This window comes from Micrasema longulum, unplaced genomic scaffold (assembly GCF_059751315.1).
Source record: "Micrasema longulum isolate JH-2025_06_02 unplaced genomic scaffold, ASM5975131v1 h1tg000522l, whole genome shotgun sequence".
Lineage (NCBI taxonomy): Eukaryota > Metazoa > Arthropoda > Insecta > Trichoptera > Brachycentridae > Micrasema > Micrasema longulum.
Genome location: NW_028277719.1, coordinates 313,780 through 329,337, shown reverse-complemented (window position 1 = coordinate 329,337; position 15,558 = coordinate 313,780). Strand labels below are relative to the sequence as shown.

Here is a 15,558-nt window from a genome sequence, read left to right as displayed (position 1 = left end):
TTTAATGATTTATTCTGGTTCCATAGATGGATAGTTAAAATAAATTTTAAAGGAATGAATTTAAAAAAGAACATGTGAGTATAAATATTTCATTCCTATTATTAATCCAAATATTTTAATTTTCAGATATTTTCATTCTTATTTATTCAAATATTTTAAGTTTTCAGATATTTTCATTCTCATTATTCATCCATTTTCTTATACTGCGGTTTAGATTTATTTCTTTCATAGGATAAAAATTTAAAATTTTAAACCAAATATTTTAATTTTAAAATCATGTCCTATTTCATTCTTTATATTTGTCCAAATATTTTAATTTTCGAATAGTTTCATTCTAATTATTTATCCAAATAGTTTGATTTTTATATCATTTCCTATTTCATTATTATTATTTATCAAAATATTTAAATTTTCAGATGTTTTCATTTTTGTTATTTATCCAAATAGTTTAAGTTTCAGATCATTTCCTTTTTCATTCTTATTATTTATCCAAATATTTTAATTTTCAGATCATTTCCTTAAAGTCATAAATAACTTGTACTGTAAAATGGGAATCTAGTTATGGAAAAGTGGAGTTTGAACCTTGAACCTTCGATCTAAGTTCACAACACTGCTACGGGACCATAACCCGGTTCAAAAAAAAAGCCTTTTTTCCATTTCAGATAAAATAATTAATTATCTATTTGGGTGACACCTATTTTTATTCTATTCCATTTTGGTATGCATTTGAAATATAAATACTTGAAATGAGTTACATACTTTGAATACAAACGATGATTTGCCAATATAAATTCAATCTTTCACAGGTGCATTTTGTAAGTTAGCTCATCAGTATTATTGAAATATAAAATGGCAATGAAAAAAACCATATTAAAAGCTGTCCAAGAATTAAACCCGGAATCCTAAAATTACAACATAAAGGCAACCTGAAATTCCGCTCTCTATTACAGGAATTAAACAGTATTGTGAAAATTCATGAGTAGTTTAATTGGACGAAACTAGATTTATTTAAAAAAACAAATTTGGTATTTACTTTTTGATTAAGAACTATTTTTCTCATGTCTGCACAATAAAACAAAAATGGAAAAACTTATTTCTACTAACGATAAAATTATACTCTTCATTAATGTGTTTTTATAAATCGATAAGATTTTATGAATAAAAATTTTGTTGTACTGCGGTTTAGGTTCATTTTTTTCATAGGATAAAAATCTAAAATTTTAAACCAATGTGTTAGACAAAACCTCCCTAAGTGATTTTAAGTACAATATAATATATAGTAAGTTACAGTTGATTTTTGTAAAGGAAGCTATTTAAAAAAAAAATTAATATGTACACAAAATGAATACATTAAGATCCGCAGTACTTGCAAAATAATTATTTACCCCAACAGTCAAGTAGGTATAGGAACAACATACAATAATATTATGTCAAGTCATTTTATGTTAATCTTAATTATTAAAACTATTCAGTCTCCAATTAAAAACAAAACATTTAGGCACTTAGATGCACCTATATATTATTTTCTAAAAATACTTGATTAAATTAGCTAATAAAACATCGCTTTTTATTTACATCTATTAACGACGTCATATTTGCAAAAAAACGTTGGTTTAGTGTGCACTAGTTTTTGGTATATTAAAATCAACATGACTGCTCAATAAATTGAATCAAGTAAGTTTATTTAAAGTCAATTAATAATGAATACGTTTAGGTCAATTCTATTAATTCGGTTTCTTCACCATCTTCCAAACCAGTCCTACTACTTCTTTCCTCAAAATAATCACTACGCATGAGTTCTCTCTCATCCGATCTACAGGGATATCTTTTCCTGTGATAGAAATACATTGTTACTCCAATACCACTCGCGATTCCTACCCCGATACCGAGGAAAAGTCCAACATTAAACACAAGATCAGAAATTGGCACATAAAAGTAATGTGGCTTAGTAAACTCGCCATTTCCTCCTAAAGACGTGGCTTTTACTCTAACACTGTAATTTCCATGGTGCAGATGGTTCAACGCGTAACTTCCTCCATTCTTCTCGTGATCTAGCCGAGTCACACATTCTTGGATGGGCTTAAAATTGGAAACGTCTAATCGAATGTATTCTATTGTAAATGAAACTATGGCACCATTTGGATTCTTCGGTTCTTCCCAATAAAGTACTGCGGCGGAGTATTTCAAAACGATGGAAGAGATATCCACAACATCATCGGCTGTTTCATTTTTCAACGTTCTTTGCGCCGTCATAGATATCGGACCGCAGTCAGAATCTTGATTACCCATGCAAGCTGAGACAAATATTATGTACTTCGTGTAGTGCAGTAAATTAAACAAAGTGTAGTTTTTACGTTGCGCTTCGAACACGGCGGAAAAGAAATGGTATTTATTATTTTTCGTTATATTTCGCAGAAATGGCCTAGGTGTAGGCTCTTCTACAAAGTCTTTTGGAACTTTGAAGTCCGCACGTCTAACTTGTCTTTCGTGGCTCTCAGTTTCGTTCACTTCGACATCAAAGCGTTTTTTGTTGGAATAATCTACTAAACCACATCTTTTCTCATTTAAAATATCAAATACTTCTTCACTGGGTTTCATGTCCGTCTTGCAGAGCATAGACGATCCCGTCTTGGAATAAATTTCGTAACTAGATACCGCCTGATTAGCCACAAACTTGTCCCAATACGCCTTATCGGGAATTTCACCACAGTGGCATCCGTCTTCTTTACCGGTATCTTTTTCAACGGGTTCTTCTTTTTTTTCAACAATTTGTGACAAGTCTAGTGGACTATAGCAATAATTTCGTGTATCTAAAAACTTTAAATCATCTAATTGAATGTACATTTCAATTACATAACGAGTAATTGTACCTTTATACTCCGGATCGTCTGACCAGTTTATTGTAATTGTATTTTCAGTCACGTTGGTGGTCCTGACATCAAATGGCATTGACGGAATATCCGTTTCGGTAGTAAAAAACTTAACTACACTTTGTCCATGCTTCCCAGTTACACCAGTTACGTATTGTCCCTTAATAGAATTATAAGTTTCAACATAAAATGCATATTTGGTAGATGGCTTGAGATCTGTTAAATTATAAGTTAGTAAATTAGGGAGTGGTTCTTTTGGCTCATTGATAAATACAGATATCCATTCATGATCATAGCAAGAATCTCTTCCGAAATCTGGCGTAACATCGTTATCCGGTTCTTCCATGTAAAATAATAAGTAGCCTAAAATACTTTGATTGGCATTACTTGGCTTAAAACGTTCCCAGCTTATTGTGGCGTTCGTTTTACCTAAAACCTGACTTTCGGTTACCAAAGCCATTTTTTGGCATATTATTTTATATCCATTAGATTCGTTAGAAACATCTAGCGTTGTCAAAGATGCATTGTTCATGTTAGTCATTTTGACCAAGTCGTTAACCTCCGATAAACATAATTTAGCATTGTTGTGAAAGAAAACTGTTCCATTAACAAGGGTTAGGTTTTTCTTAGTAGACCAATCCCACGTCGATTGAAGATTATTCATTTCGTATACGACTAATGAATACCGATCGAATACGAGTTCATCTCCGTGAATTACGGTCAAGTTTTTAAAGAAATCCAAAGAAGTTAGTGTTACCGATCGATAGACTTTGAGATAGCCTCTAATTTCTTCTATGCTTCCGAGATGATCTTCCATTTCTTTCATCGTGTCGATACTGTGTTCACCGTCCAATCTAATTTCTACAGATCCATTGACTATATGGCATCCACTGCTTTGCTGAGCATCCGATAGAGAATTTACATTAATGCCGTAACAATACTGAAAACAAAGACATCATAATTAATTTTTTAAAAATGTAGAGACTAGATTGTTGCCATATACGTAATCATACATCCTTTACTTACAGTGATACACTTGTCGCAGTATTCGCAGGTCTTCTTGCCATTTTTTATTTTTAATTCATATCCGGTGGGACACCTTCTCACGCATTTGCCATCCCAAATCCACCCCTCCCTGTGATACATTTTGCGACATAATTCTTCGGTGATGCACTGAAAGGCGGGCGCATACTCATATCTGAAAATCACAATAAAATTACCCGTATGTTTTGATAAATGTAAAAAAAATATAGTACATTGCAAATTATTTGTGACCAAAAGTAATATTATTTTTAAATGTTGCGTTATTTTTTTACATTTCTTTTCCAGATCATTGCTACAGAGTGACATTTATTCATAACATAAATTTGTCAAAATAATGGTTATTTATAAATTCCAATCTTACATGGTTTTAAGTGAATTCCCATAGTTGCAACTACAATCTAGTTATTCATTCAAATCGTAATCTTTTTTTCCATGATTAGACACTTTTATAATATTTTTTTAAATCTCTTTAAAACACTTTTTGCATGTAAAAATGAATGAGAGAATTTCTTTAAATTACTATCGCAATATATTTATTGTTTTAAAGTATTAGACTATTGAAGTTTTTTGTGGTAAATTTTTTTCTTAGGCAATACTTTTTAAAAAATCCCTTGAGTACTTACCCATAACTTTATTGTGTTAAGAAAACGTGTTTGTATAATAAATCATAATTAGTCATAATAATCAAATATGGTCATATTACTGCAATATCTAGATACTCATTTTTTTAATCCATCTTTTAAGGCTGTTGTCTAATAAAAAATCCGAAAATATTACGATTTTACATCAATTTATTACGTCGTTCTTTTAATATTACGCAATTTATTTATTAAAATTAAATTTACAGACAGGGTCCATTTTAAGAAAAAGACAATCATATACAGTAACTAGAAACGAAACAATAAAGGAAAATGCCAAGACAATTGAATATAATGGGTAAACATTATCTGATCCAGTTTAATTATTGATGTAGTGAATTTATTTAATATAACCGTATTTTTTAAATAGATTAATAATGTTTTTTTAGTTCACAACCAAAATATTCAGATCCCGATTGTAGTTAACAAGTCTGATCATTCTGAGTAGAGGTGCCTGGAAACCATAATTAGTTTTATGATGAATGAGGAACAGAGTTTCACTTTTTCTCAGTCTTCGTAAAGAAAAAATAATTTCAAAAAATAACGTAAATAAACATAAATAAGAACATTTGTTTTCTACGGTATTTTTTATTAAAAAAATATACTTCAAAGTTTTATGTCAATTAAATATCATTACTTTGAAAAGTCGGTCAAAACCGACATTTTACGCCACTTGAAATTATCTCTTAACATTTGTACATTTGTACTAATTGTAAATAATACGAGTTGAACAGGAAATTTATAAAAGAAAGAACTTAATCTTTCCTTTTTAAAAATAAATAAAATCATTTGGAATTACACCAATTGTACTGTATTTTTAAAAATGTTAAATTAAAACTTTAATAAATACTCGTCTGAAATTTTAAGGAAAAATACTTGAGTTGTAAATCTTTCATTTCAACAGTATGTTTTCAGCAAAATTTCAATGCCATCGAATTACCGATATGATCCTCGTTATTTTTTATTAAACTACAACCTTAAGACGTATATTTATTTTTAGGCGTTTTTTTTTTGTACCTATACATTAAAAAATGTGTAAAAACAACAAAAAACAGTACTTAACCTATTCAAATACGATGGAATTGACCAAAAAAGAACAAATAAATTGATAATAATAAATACTCCGATTCGTGGGGAACTGCAAAATATTTGAAAATAACTTACTTATGCGGTGGACACGTCTCAACACACATATTGTCATCTATAAGGTGCTTGCAGCGATAACATAGTGATCCTATACTTGTACACCCTCCCAGGCACTCTGGGTGACACTTCATGGAAGCGATGGATCGTTGACAATTCCTATATCAAAAAACATCATTATTAAAGAAAACATATTTACATATACATTGAGGTATATAACTAGAGCGTTCGAAATATGTTCCCTCAACAAGTTGAATTTAATTGGCTGCAAGCAGCCAATTAGCATATGTTTGATAGAAGGGACTTTAGTCTGTTGCGACCATTCCCCGGCTACTTTTCTCCTCGCAATTACCTTAATGTCTATATGTACGCTTAGAAACTGCACAAATCGATCTGGAAAAGCAATGCCTATCATAATCAATACTTGTTTAAAATAGCTATTTTGATTTTATTTTATTTTATTGAAATATACGGCACTTAGTGCCTTTTACATATTAGTTACAAATACAATTAGATGTACATACATGTAAGCATAAGTAATACAGAGCATTTAAAACAATATTATTAATTGACAAATTAAGAAAGTCTAAAAAAGATAAACTATATAAAAGAATAAAATATTACCAGTTATAGAATTATCGATAAAAAAAATATAATTTGGTATTAGAAATACTTTGAACCAGTTAAAAAAAACTAAGAAAACAATTTTGAATAACATTAAAAAAAATATAAAAAATTATGTATTATTATTCAAAACTAATACTTAGGTAAATAGTATATATTTATGTATAAAAATATATAATGATGTTAAAAAAATGATAAAGAGAAATATTTTGTACTTCTAAAATAATTCAAGAAAAGAAACGAAAAAAGAAAAAAAAATGTCTTAAAAAATGTTTTATGTCAAAAACGTTCTATTGCTATGTAACCAATTTGTGAGTTATCTCTTGTCTCTGTCCTGCTCAGTTAGTCGGGCGTAAAGCGAAACGACAAACAAGGGTGACGCGTATGCGGAAGGGAGCGACATACTGAATAGAACTTACAGTGGACCGATGTTTTGTAATAAAAATAATGTAGATATACATAAATTAATTATAAACATAAATATGCACTGTCTGAACATTTTGTTAATTATTTTTGTTATTAAGTTAGTCTTCTTTGTTTATTCTCAAATGTAAAAATATGTTGAAAAAAGCATACCTTTTGTTAAGTGTCCTCGGCACGGGTAACCCCAGTGAGGTCACATTATTTTTATTATTAATTATAGTTTGTAAGACAAAAAATATTAATAAATATGTAAACAGTCCGTGCTTTTTACTGTACTATATGTTTTGCTATTTAAAGTCGACGTGATATAACGTGACGATACTTGCTCTCTCCGTAGGTCAATCTCTTTTCTTTGGGGACAACTTTTCAGCTCGGATTTGTATGTAGTGTTATCCTTATATATTATATCTCAAAGTACATCTATGATATTCTCGAAATAAAAATCTTTCCGTCGTAATGCCAACATTTATTTACCTAAGTTCAAGAAACATTAAGAGAATATGCGATGGAAGGGCAGATTGATGAATACATATTGCGTATTTGAAGACAGTTAGTTATTCCATCACTCTCTCGCAGATGCCTCCCCGATACTGTGCGACAAAGACTGATAACAAATTCACGTCGGATAGTTCATGCCTAACTAAAACCGACAAAATCGAGGTATTCTGTCAAAAGTGTAATTTAGCTAAAATTCAAAGGGTGATTTCTTTGTTTTTTTTTTTTTAGATTGAAAGTTATTTTATAATTTTTTCTGCAACTTTCATTATTATGTAAAAAGATATTCAGAAGAATCGTTATTTCTTATTGTTCAAATAAACTTAAATATGAAATAAAAACTGAAAAAAATAAACCTTTTTTATATTATTTTTCCCAGTATTTGCATAAAAAACCAACATAACAATATGTTTTTAGTTAGAATAAGAAAGATTGGGCATTGAAGGGTCAATTACTAGATATACTATGAATTTCACAAGTAAACCTTAAAAAATATGTAACAAAATAGGTAATAATTGTTTTTTTTACCTGGGATATTTTTACTACAACAATATGCATTAATCTTTATCGATTTCCAAAGAAGTACACAATTGCAATGCCTACGTATAATAAATCCAATTGACTTGCCACGACTCGCCAGAAAAATTGAGTTCAGTTCGAGGATTATTAAAGTTTACTCTTTGCATCCATGCAGCCTCAAAGTACAAAACACTATCACAAAACAATATTGAAAAGCAGTTTTACAAAATATTTTTTTTTACAATTCTGCAAAATACATTTAGTGTAATAATATTTTTTAATCAATAAATACGATATAACAATAAAGAAAACATAATATTCTCGACACGTGGATAAAATAATTGTATGTAAAGTTACGAAAATATTTTTTTTTTTGACAAAATTAATTATTCCGGTTAGCCAAAGAGAACTTTGTATATTCTTTATATAAATAATATTTGCATTACATAATGTACATGTAAAGATTATAATATTAACAAATCAAATAAATATATAAGAATAGGAACAAAACCCGGTCACTGTTCCAAAAAATTTTAATTGAAAAGTTAACAAAACTAAATAAAATATTTTAATTTAATTAAAATTCAATTCTATCAAGAAATGTTAGTATGGAAACTAAATTTTATAGTATGCATATTATTTGGGAAATGTTAAATTATTAAATAAAAATTTATAATGTTTTACAAATGAAATATATCATTTACATATTATCTTTTACAGAATATTTTATTTTTTCTTTCTTATGTTATACAAAAATATTATAAATGTCAATTTTTTATTATAGGAGCAAAAATTCATCACGAACAGGCCATGCCTTTGTGGGATTTTTCGTTTCCTATTTTTCTATTAATATGTATTTCGTTGATATGTAATTATGCTTTATTTTTTTAATACTCTGTTTTATTATTATGTTTATTGTAAGAAAACAAAAAAATAAAAAATAAAATAAAAATAAAAATAAAATTTTTAAAAACACAGTAAAGTTTAATTATATTTTTCCTCTATATTTACTTACATATAATATTTTTATTATCAAACATATTTATATATAAATAAACTATTCATTCGATTTATCCTAATGGAGTAGAGATTACCAAAAATGGTTTGGCGGAATGACACAATCTATTTTATTTCTACACAATTATTCCGTTATCAATTTTGATGGGACTTTTAAACATTTACTCGTTGCTTATTGTTTTAATGGACAGTATGAGTAGGTTAATACACTTAAATTGCGCAAAAATTATGGTCCCTTTTACCGAAATTGATATAGGTTTATATTTGTAAGAGTTGTCTTTGTGTCGACAATCTTGTGATTAAATGAACAGTCTGTGGTTGTTGTACAGATACTCGAATATGTTAAATAAATAAATAAAATTATTTACGACAAATACATTACAGTCAGTCAAAACTAGGTTTTAATCGAACTAACTACATGAAATAAATCCCTTAACCATTGAAACTTTTCCACTACACAAAACGATTACGTATATTTTCCACACATACCCAGTATCTTCTGCGCTCTTGGGAATTTCTGAGGTTTGATTCGAGTCCGTTATCGTTTCTTGTGGCCTGTTAGATATATTTTTTAAATTTATTTGTGTTATTTTATTTTATTAGTGTACACGGCAGAAATGCTATTTATAAACATGAACATAAATACATTAAACAAAACAGTGTTCTATTACAAAATTATGAAAAGAAACAAGAATAATATATTTTTACATATCGGTATTCAGATGGCAGAAGGGACCATCTGTAATTTTCAAAAATGTTCAGGAGAGCTGAAATAAGACTCTATTTCAAGACTTCGATCCATAAACTAAAATATTTAAGTATTATTTTGAAATAACAAATTACCATTCTAAATAATGCTGTTTTTTTTTCAATGTGTATTTACGGACATATTTATTAAAACTTTTGAAAACTTTAAAAAAATAAATACAGATGGTCCCTTCTCCCATCTGACTACCGATTTTACACAGTTGCTTTATACATTGTTCTATATTATAACTATGCGATTTATTATACTTAAGATACTTGGTTAAAAAAATAAAGATAACGCAGTAAATAAGAAATAGCGAAAATCATAAATTCTTTATTTGTTGGTATTGTTGCAATGTATATTGAATGGCTAAGGTATAATATAAACTGTCTCGCGCTCAGAACTGAGTGGTTCTCAACAATTTATAAAATAAAATATAATATAAAATGAAATAATTAACCCTTCAAAAAAATTAAGTATGAAAAATATAATAATAAAAAATAAAAATTGAAAGAAACTATAAAAATCTCAAATCTATTCATACGTATATACATATATATATACATTTAACATATTTTATTTTAAAACATTTATTATCTCTTTTTATAATTTAACATAAATATTTAAACAGCAGTCAGAATCCTAAACTTTTTTTTTAATAGCTAGTTTAAACTTGATTTGGCTAATGTTATAAATGTCAATACAAATGATCTGGTAACCTAGACTGTGCAATCTTGGAATAGGTGAGTTATTAGCATAATTTGTTGCAGCAATATCTATATGAAATGGCACATTATGTCTAGTAGTTTTAACAGGTATTCGGAATTAAATCATATTTAGCAAGTCAAGAAAGTCTAACACGCCATTTATTATCTTAAAAACTTTCCAAATCAAGTGTATTCATTAAAAAGTCAAAGTTTCAAAATTTAATAAGAATAGATAGTTTGTAATTGATAAAGCGTAAAAATTTTCTCTGCACTCTCTCAAGTTTTAACGAATAAACTCCGTAAAATGGGCCTTAGATACTTGAATTATATTCAAGTATGCTCCTAAAAATGATATGTAGAAAGTTTTGAAAGATAATACTGATTAAAATCTTTGACCGTTCTTAAAATATATCTTAACGATTTCATTGTTCTATTAGTAATTCCATTAATATGAAGTATAAATGACAATTTTTGATCAAATACAATACCTAGATCCTTTATTTCGATACTCTTTGTAAATCATGTTGATTTGTTCTAAAGTCAAATAACAAAGGTTGTTTTTTCTTGAAAAAAGTTATGGATTCACATTTGCTAATGTAGATGCAATTCGTTGTTACAACACCATTGAAATAATTTATTTAAGTTTTCTTGAAAAACATAACAATCATCAATAGTTGAAATAGTTTTAAATATCTTGATGTCATCAGCAAACATAAGAATTTCAACATCGTGAAATATGCTTGTTTTATCATTAATAAACAAGGAAAATTAAATTGGTCCAAAATTAGATCCCTGGGGTACTCCGCTTAGTGCTTCAAATTGATCGGAATTAAAATTAAATATTTTTATCAGAAGTTTTCTAGACGTTAGGTAACTATTCAACCATCTAAGGATATCATCGCCCAATCCTAAGTTCCTCAATTTATATATTAGTACACAATAAGATTATTTATCAAAAGCTTTGCTAAAGTCCGTATAAACTGTATCAACATGTAGTCGTTTATTAAAAGCTCATTCACTGTTCTGTTACTGTTCGTAAATTGTAAGATTTGTTTAACTTGATCTTCCTTGAATAAATCCCGTATTGATCAGGATATATCGCTTTTTTTACTTCAGCAACAAATTTAGATTAAAACAAAGATTAAAACAATTTAGAAATAGTTGACAGTATACGAGTACACATAGGTCTATAACTCAGCACATCAGTTCTTTCACTTTTTTATGAATAGGAGTTAAATGGCTTATTTTCCATTGATCGGGAAAAATGGCATTTTCAGTTGATAAATTAAATAAAGTCCTAAGAGGAATAGTTAAAATATGAACACATTAAGATAAAAATATTGGTGGAATTTTATCAGAACCAGGTGATTTAGTTATGTCTTAAGATTTTATTTTTTCAGCAACATCAGTGTTGAAAAATTCACATGTATTAAAATTAATTTTGCTGTTGGAATTGTTAAAAGGTGGATATTTGAAGTTGGAACTAAATTACTCAAATAAACTTTAGCAAAGTTTTCTGCAAATAAATTAGCAACTTCTTGAAGATTTTCGGCCATTTTGCTTTCAATATACATAGCAGCCGGTATTCCCGACTCAGTGCTATTGAGTATTTGGGAGAAATTGTAAATATTTTGTAGTTTTCGAACAGCAAATTCCTCCAGTTTATTTAAACAGTTTTTATAACATTGCCTAGCAAGTGTTTTAGCTTGTTAAACTTTTACAAGGCATACTTTTTTATTTTCTAGACCATCATAGTGTCCCCTATTATTAGGTTATCCATTCATTACCCCACACCCTGTATAACAGACTACACGGAACTATCTGGAACGCTCGCAATTCGTGTTTAAATGACGAATATTTTTATTGAATTTTAACTTGAAATTAAATAACACTTATAAATGTTATGATGTTGATGTATCAACAAATGTGCAACAATATAACTGTATTTATTTTCCATCGTCTATGAAATCGACGTGGTCGTAGAACAACGACTGATGTGCGAAAAATGCGACCTTGACTTTGTTTTATATTTAATTATAAAACCTTTTTTAAAGGCTTTATATTCTAGGTTTCAAAATAGTCAAAAATGTACTACTAACCTAAGTACCGTCGTAAGTAACCTAAGTCAGCCTCGTGGTTTAATAGCCAGCGCGTTTCCCAGCCATGCGAGGGGTCTTGGGTTCGATTCCCGACATGGTTGATTTAAAATATTTATGTTAGAGGGTGTTTTCATACCAAAATGTTTCATAGTCCGTGGACTGATACTTGAAGCGTAAGACTGATTATCTTACCTTCATGTAACAAAAATGGTCAAGATACGCTGCGATTGATGTACCAATGCAGTGCCCTATACACTATTAGGTGCGGAAAGGGAATGATGATGATGATGAAACTAAGTATCATGGGATATACTTTTGTACTTGTTGAGTTATGACATAAAGTTTTTTTTTCAAATTACAACTCAAGTATTGAAGAAAATCACATACGTTGTTTTTCTACGATCCCGACAATAGGATTTTTTTTTATTTGGAAAGAACAGTTGAGGGCATTGGAAGAAAAGATAGCGACCTCCATAAAAAAAAAATTTGGTTGTGACGTCATTTTGTGATTTACCTACTTTATTTTTATAAAAATCATGATTTGAGTTGAAAATGTAGTTTTAAATCATACTTCCGATAGTTTGAAAATAGCGTTTGAAAGCATAGCAATATCCATCAGCCATTTTATTCGACCAATGACAGGCTTGAAATTTAAATTTTCAAAATGGCCGTGCCAAACAAATATTAAGAAAGTTTTTGGAATTCGTATTTCTATTAAAGTTAATTTATTAGTATTTTAAAGTTTAAGTTGAGTGAAAATAATATTTCTAACATGAAGACTCTTTGGCATTAGTGTAGCAGTTTTTGTTATTTTTCTCAAAAACACCAAAACGGGAGTTTGCTATCTTTGCTTTCAATGCCCTCAATTGTATGGACTCATGGAGAAAGAATAACAAAATCAAATAATATCCTTACAGAAAAAAATGGCCATTTAGTGTTTTTTACATGAGGTTTTCAATCGCTTATACTTACATGGCATTCCAACACCCATCATCGCAACCACGACACGACTCCGGACCCGGACACATGGACTGGCCATTTCCTCCGAAGTAATGCCCCGTCTTTCTCCCCGTGATCTTCTCCCAACTGACAGTCTCCGTGAAGCACAGGTGGGGGTTCTTTTCCACGCGCACTGACCCTCGCTGGATTATCGTCAAGGACCTGAGTCCAATCTAAAACGAAACATTTCCCCTGATTAAGCTTGTTAATAAAAATATATTTTTTTCTAGTCGATTCAATTAATTATCCAGGGTATAGTTTGTAAGTTAGGGTGTCTAGATATATACATATATATATACTAGTGGACCCGACAGACGTTTTCCTGCCCAAACATTGGCTTGCCTGCCATTAGCTAGATCAGCAAAAGGTTTTCGATATTCAATTTTTCGATAAACTATATACTAAGTGACATTTGACATTGAGTTTGACATTTCAATCTTTTTGTTTCGTCATTGTGTGATTTGTTGTTGCCCAAAGCAAAACCTAAAACAGTGTGCAATACCTCGTTATCCTGCGCCGATTGGCTAAGGCCCGGTTGTATGATCGTCAGTAATAGTAAAAAATCTGTAGTAATAGTCAAAAATAAAAAGAATAAGTTGTTTCATCCATAGTAACTAAAAGTGAATAGTAAAACTCTTTAAACGTTAGTTAAAAATTCAACCCGCCAATGTTGGCGAGTAAAACGTTAATAGTAGAATAATGAAGATGGTGTCATTTTTTTTATGTTTACCGGTTATCTTTATTTACTCACGTCTCCCAGTATTGTTTTATTTCCGAATACGGAATGGATTATGCTTATCAATGCTTAAGCAATCTAAATCAGAGAGTTCGTTCGACGATGACTTTTTTTACTTAATCATCAAAAAAACGAAAATATTTTGAAAACGATTTGACAGTATTTTTCCACTAAACCTTGGCCGTTCAATTTTGTGACCGTCAAATTTATTTTGGTTTGTTTTAAATTTGTTTTATTTTTTTAAGTTTAAAGTTCATTAATTAAATAACTCTTATTAAATCACCCTTTACTTATCTATTTTGCTGTGACAATCATTGTTTCCGCAAACACAATAAAATTTTAGAGAAATTAAAAATTGTTTTGTTTTATTTTTTATTATCGAACATTTATTAACACAAATGTTTTTTGATTATATTTTTCACGATCTGACATTACGCGGTGATTTCGCGCATGCGTGCGGCTTAAGTTGGGCAAAGTAGGGGGTTTTTGGACACAGTCCGATGTATTCAAATATGATTTTACGCTCCTTCTGGACTATTCTTAATTCTATGATTATATATTATGCCTACATTATAATATTTCAGAGCTTTTACCGTATTTTTGTTGTCTTTTAATTTTTCTTATCATTCTTGTTTTCAAATAAGATATTAAAATATTGTTATTGTTCAAAGGTTTTTATTATGTGAAATCATCAAACTTTATTACTATTATAAGATTCTGTTTACCGATGTTATTTTATTGCGTTTAAATATGCCATGTGGTTTAATTTGTTCGCTTTTTTGTCATTTGCAAAGTCGAATCCCACAGTGTAACACTGTGTAAAAAAATAATCAAAACATAATATTCAATTTTTGAGATTTGGAATTAAAAAAACATTGGTTATATTTCACTTAAATATGGCATTCTTTTTGCAAACGTAAAACTCCGGTCGTCTTACCAACAAAGGGGTGTACTTATGTAGGAATACGATTTTTTTAATGTTTTGAATTTAATATTTTTTTAGTGTTACCAAAAATTCCACAAAAAATATAAATGGGTAGAAATTATAATGAATTTAGGGAAAGAATCTGATTGCGAACCACAAAAAACAAATGCCGTTTGTAAACATTCAAAAACAAACTTTTTTATCCACAAAAAAAAACAACATCTTCCCATTTTTTTGCAAATGCATTCTCCTCGAATGCAACCCTGGTAGATCGATGAATAAAACATTTATGCTCCTAACTTATTTTTTACAAATTCGATTGAAGATTTTAATATTTACGAACACGCACAGCGCAAAGATCTATATTTCTCTGAAAACCGCACGTAAATCGGTTAAGCCGTTTAGGAGGAGTACAGTGACATCACACAAACAGAGGAATTATATATGTAACGAAGATAATAAATACTATCAATTTTATTCAGACATGTTTAACTACAGGTAACCCATGGAATATACTTCAAATTCGAATATAAACATTTTCGTAGAGAAAATTCTGTTTGACTTTATAGGC

The 15,558-nt window shown here is 29.2% G+C and overlaps 1 protein-coding gene across 2 annotated transcripts in view; it reads right to left on the bottom strand.

The window, feature by feature from the left end:
* Window positions 1-468: 468 nt before the first annotated feature.
* Window positions 469-15,558, bottom strand: part of LOC148280865 (insulin-like peptide receptor) — a 29,433-nt gene continuing 14,343 nt past the window's right edge. The window contains exons 2-6 of one of the 2 annotated variants that reach the window (XM_088227672.1): window positions 13,300-13,499; window positions 9,263-9,328; window positions 5,717-5,854; window positions 3,897-4,068; window positions 469-3,810 (exon numbers count right to left, since the gene is read on the bottom strand). In XM_088227672.1, coding sequence (XP_088083798.1) covers window positions 1,711-3,810; window positions 3,897-4,068; window positions 5,717-5,854; window positions 9,263-9,328; window positions 13,300-13,499 — 2,676 coding nt within the window. In that variant the 3' untranslated portion in view covers window positions 469-1,710. The remainder of the gene's footprint in view (window positions 3,811-3,896; window positions 4,069-5,716; window positions 5,855-9,262; window positions 9,329-13,299; window positions 13,500-15,558) is intronic. The other variant, XM_088227673.1, reaches the window with a different exon arrangement.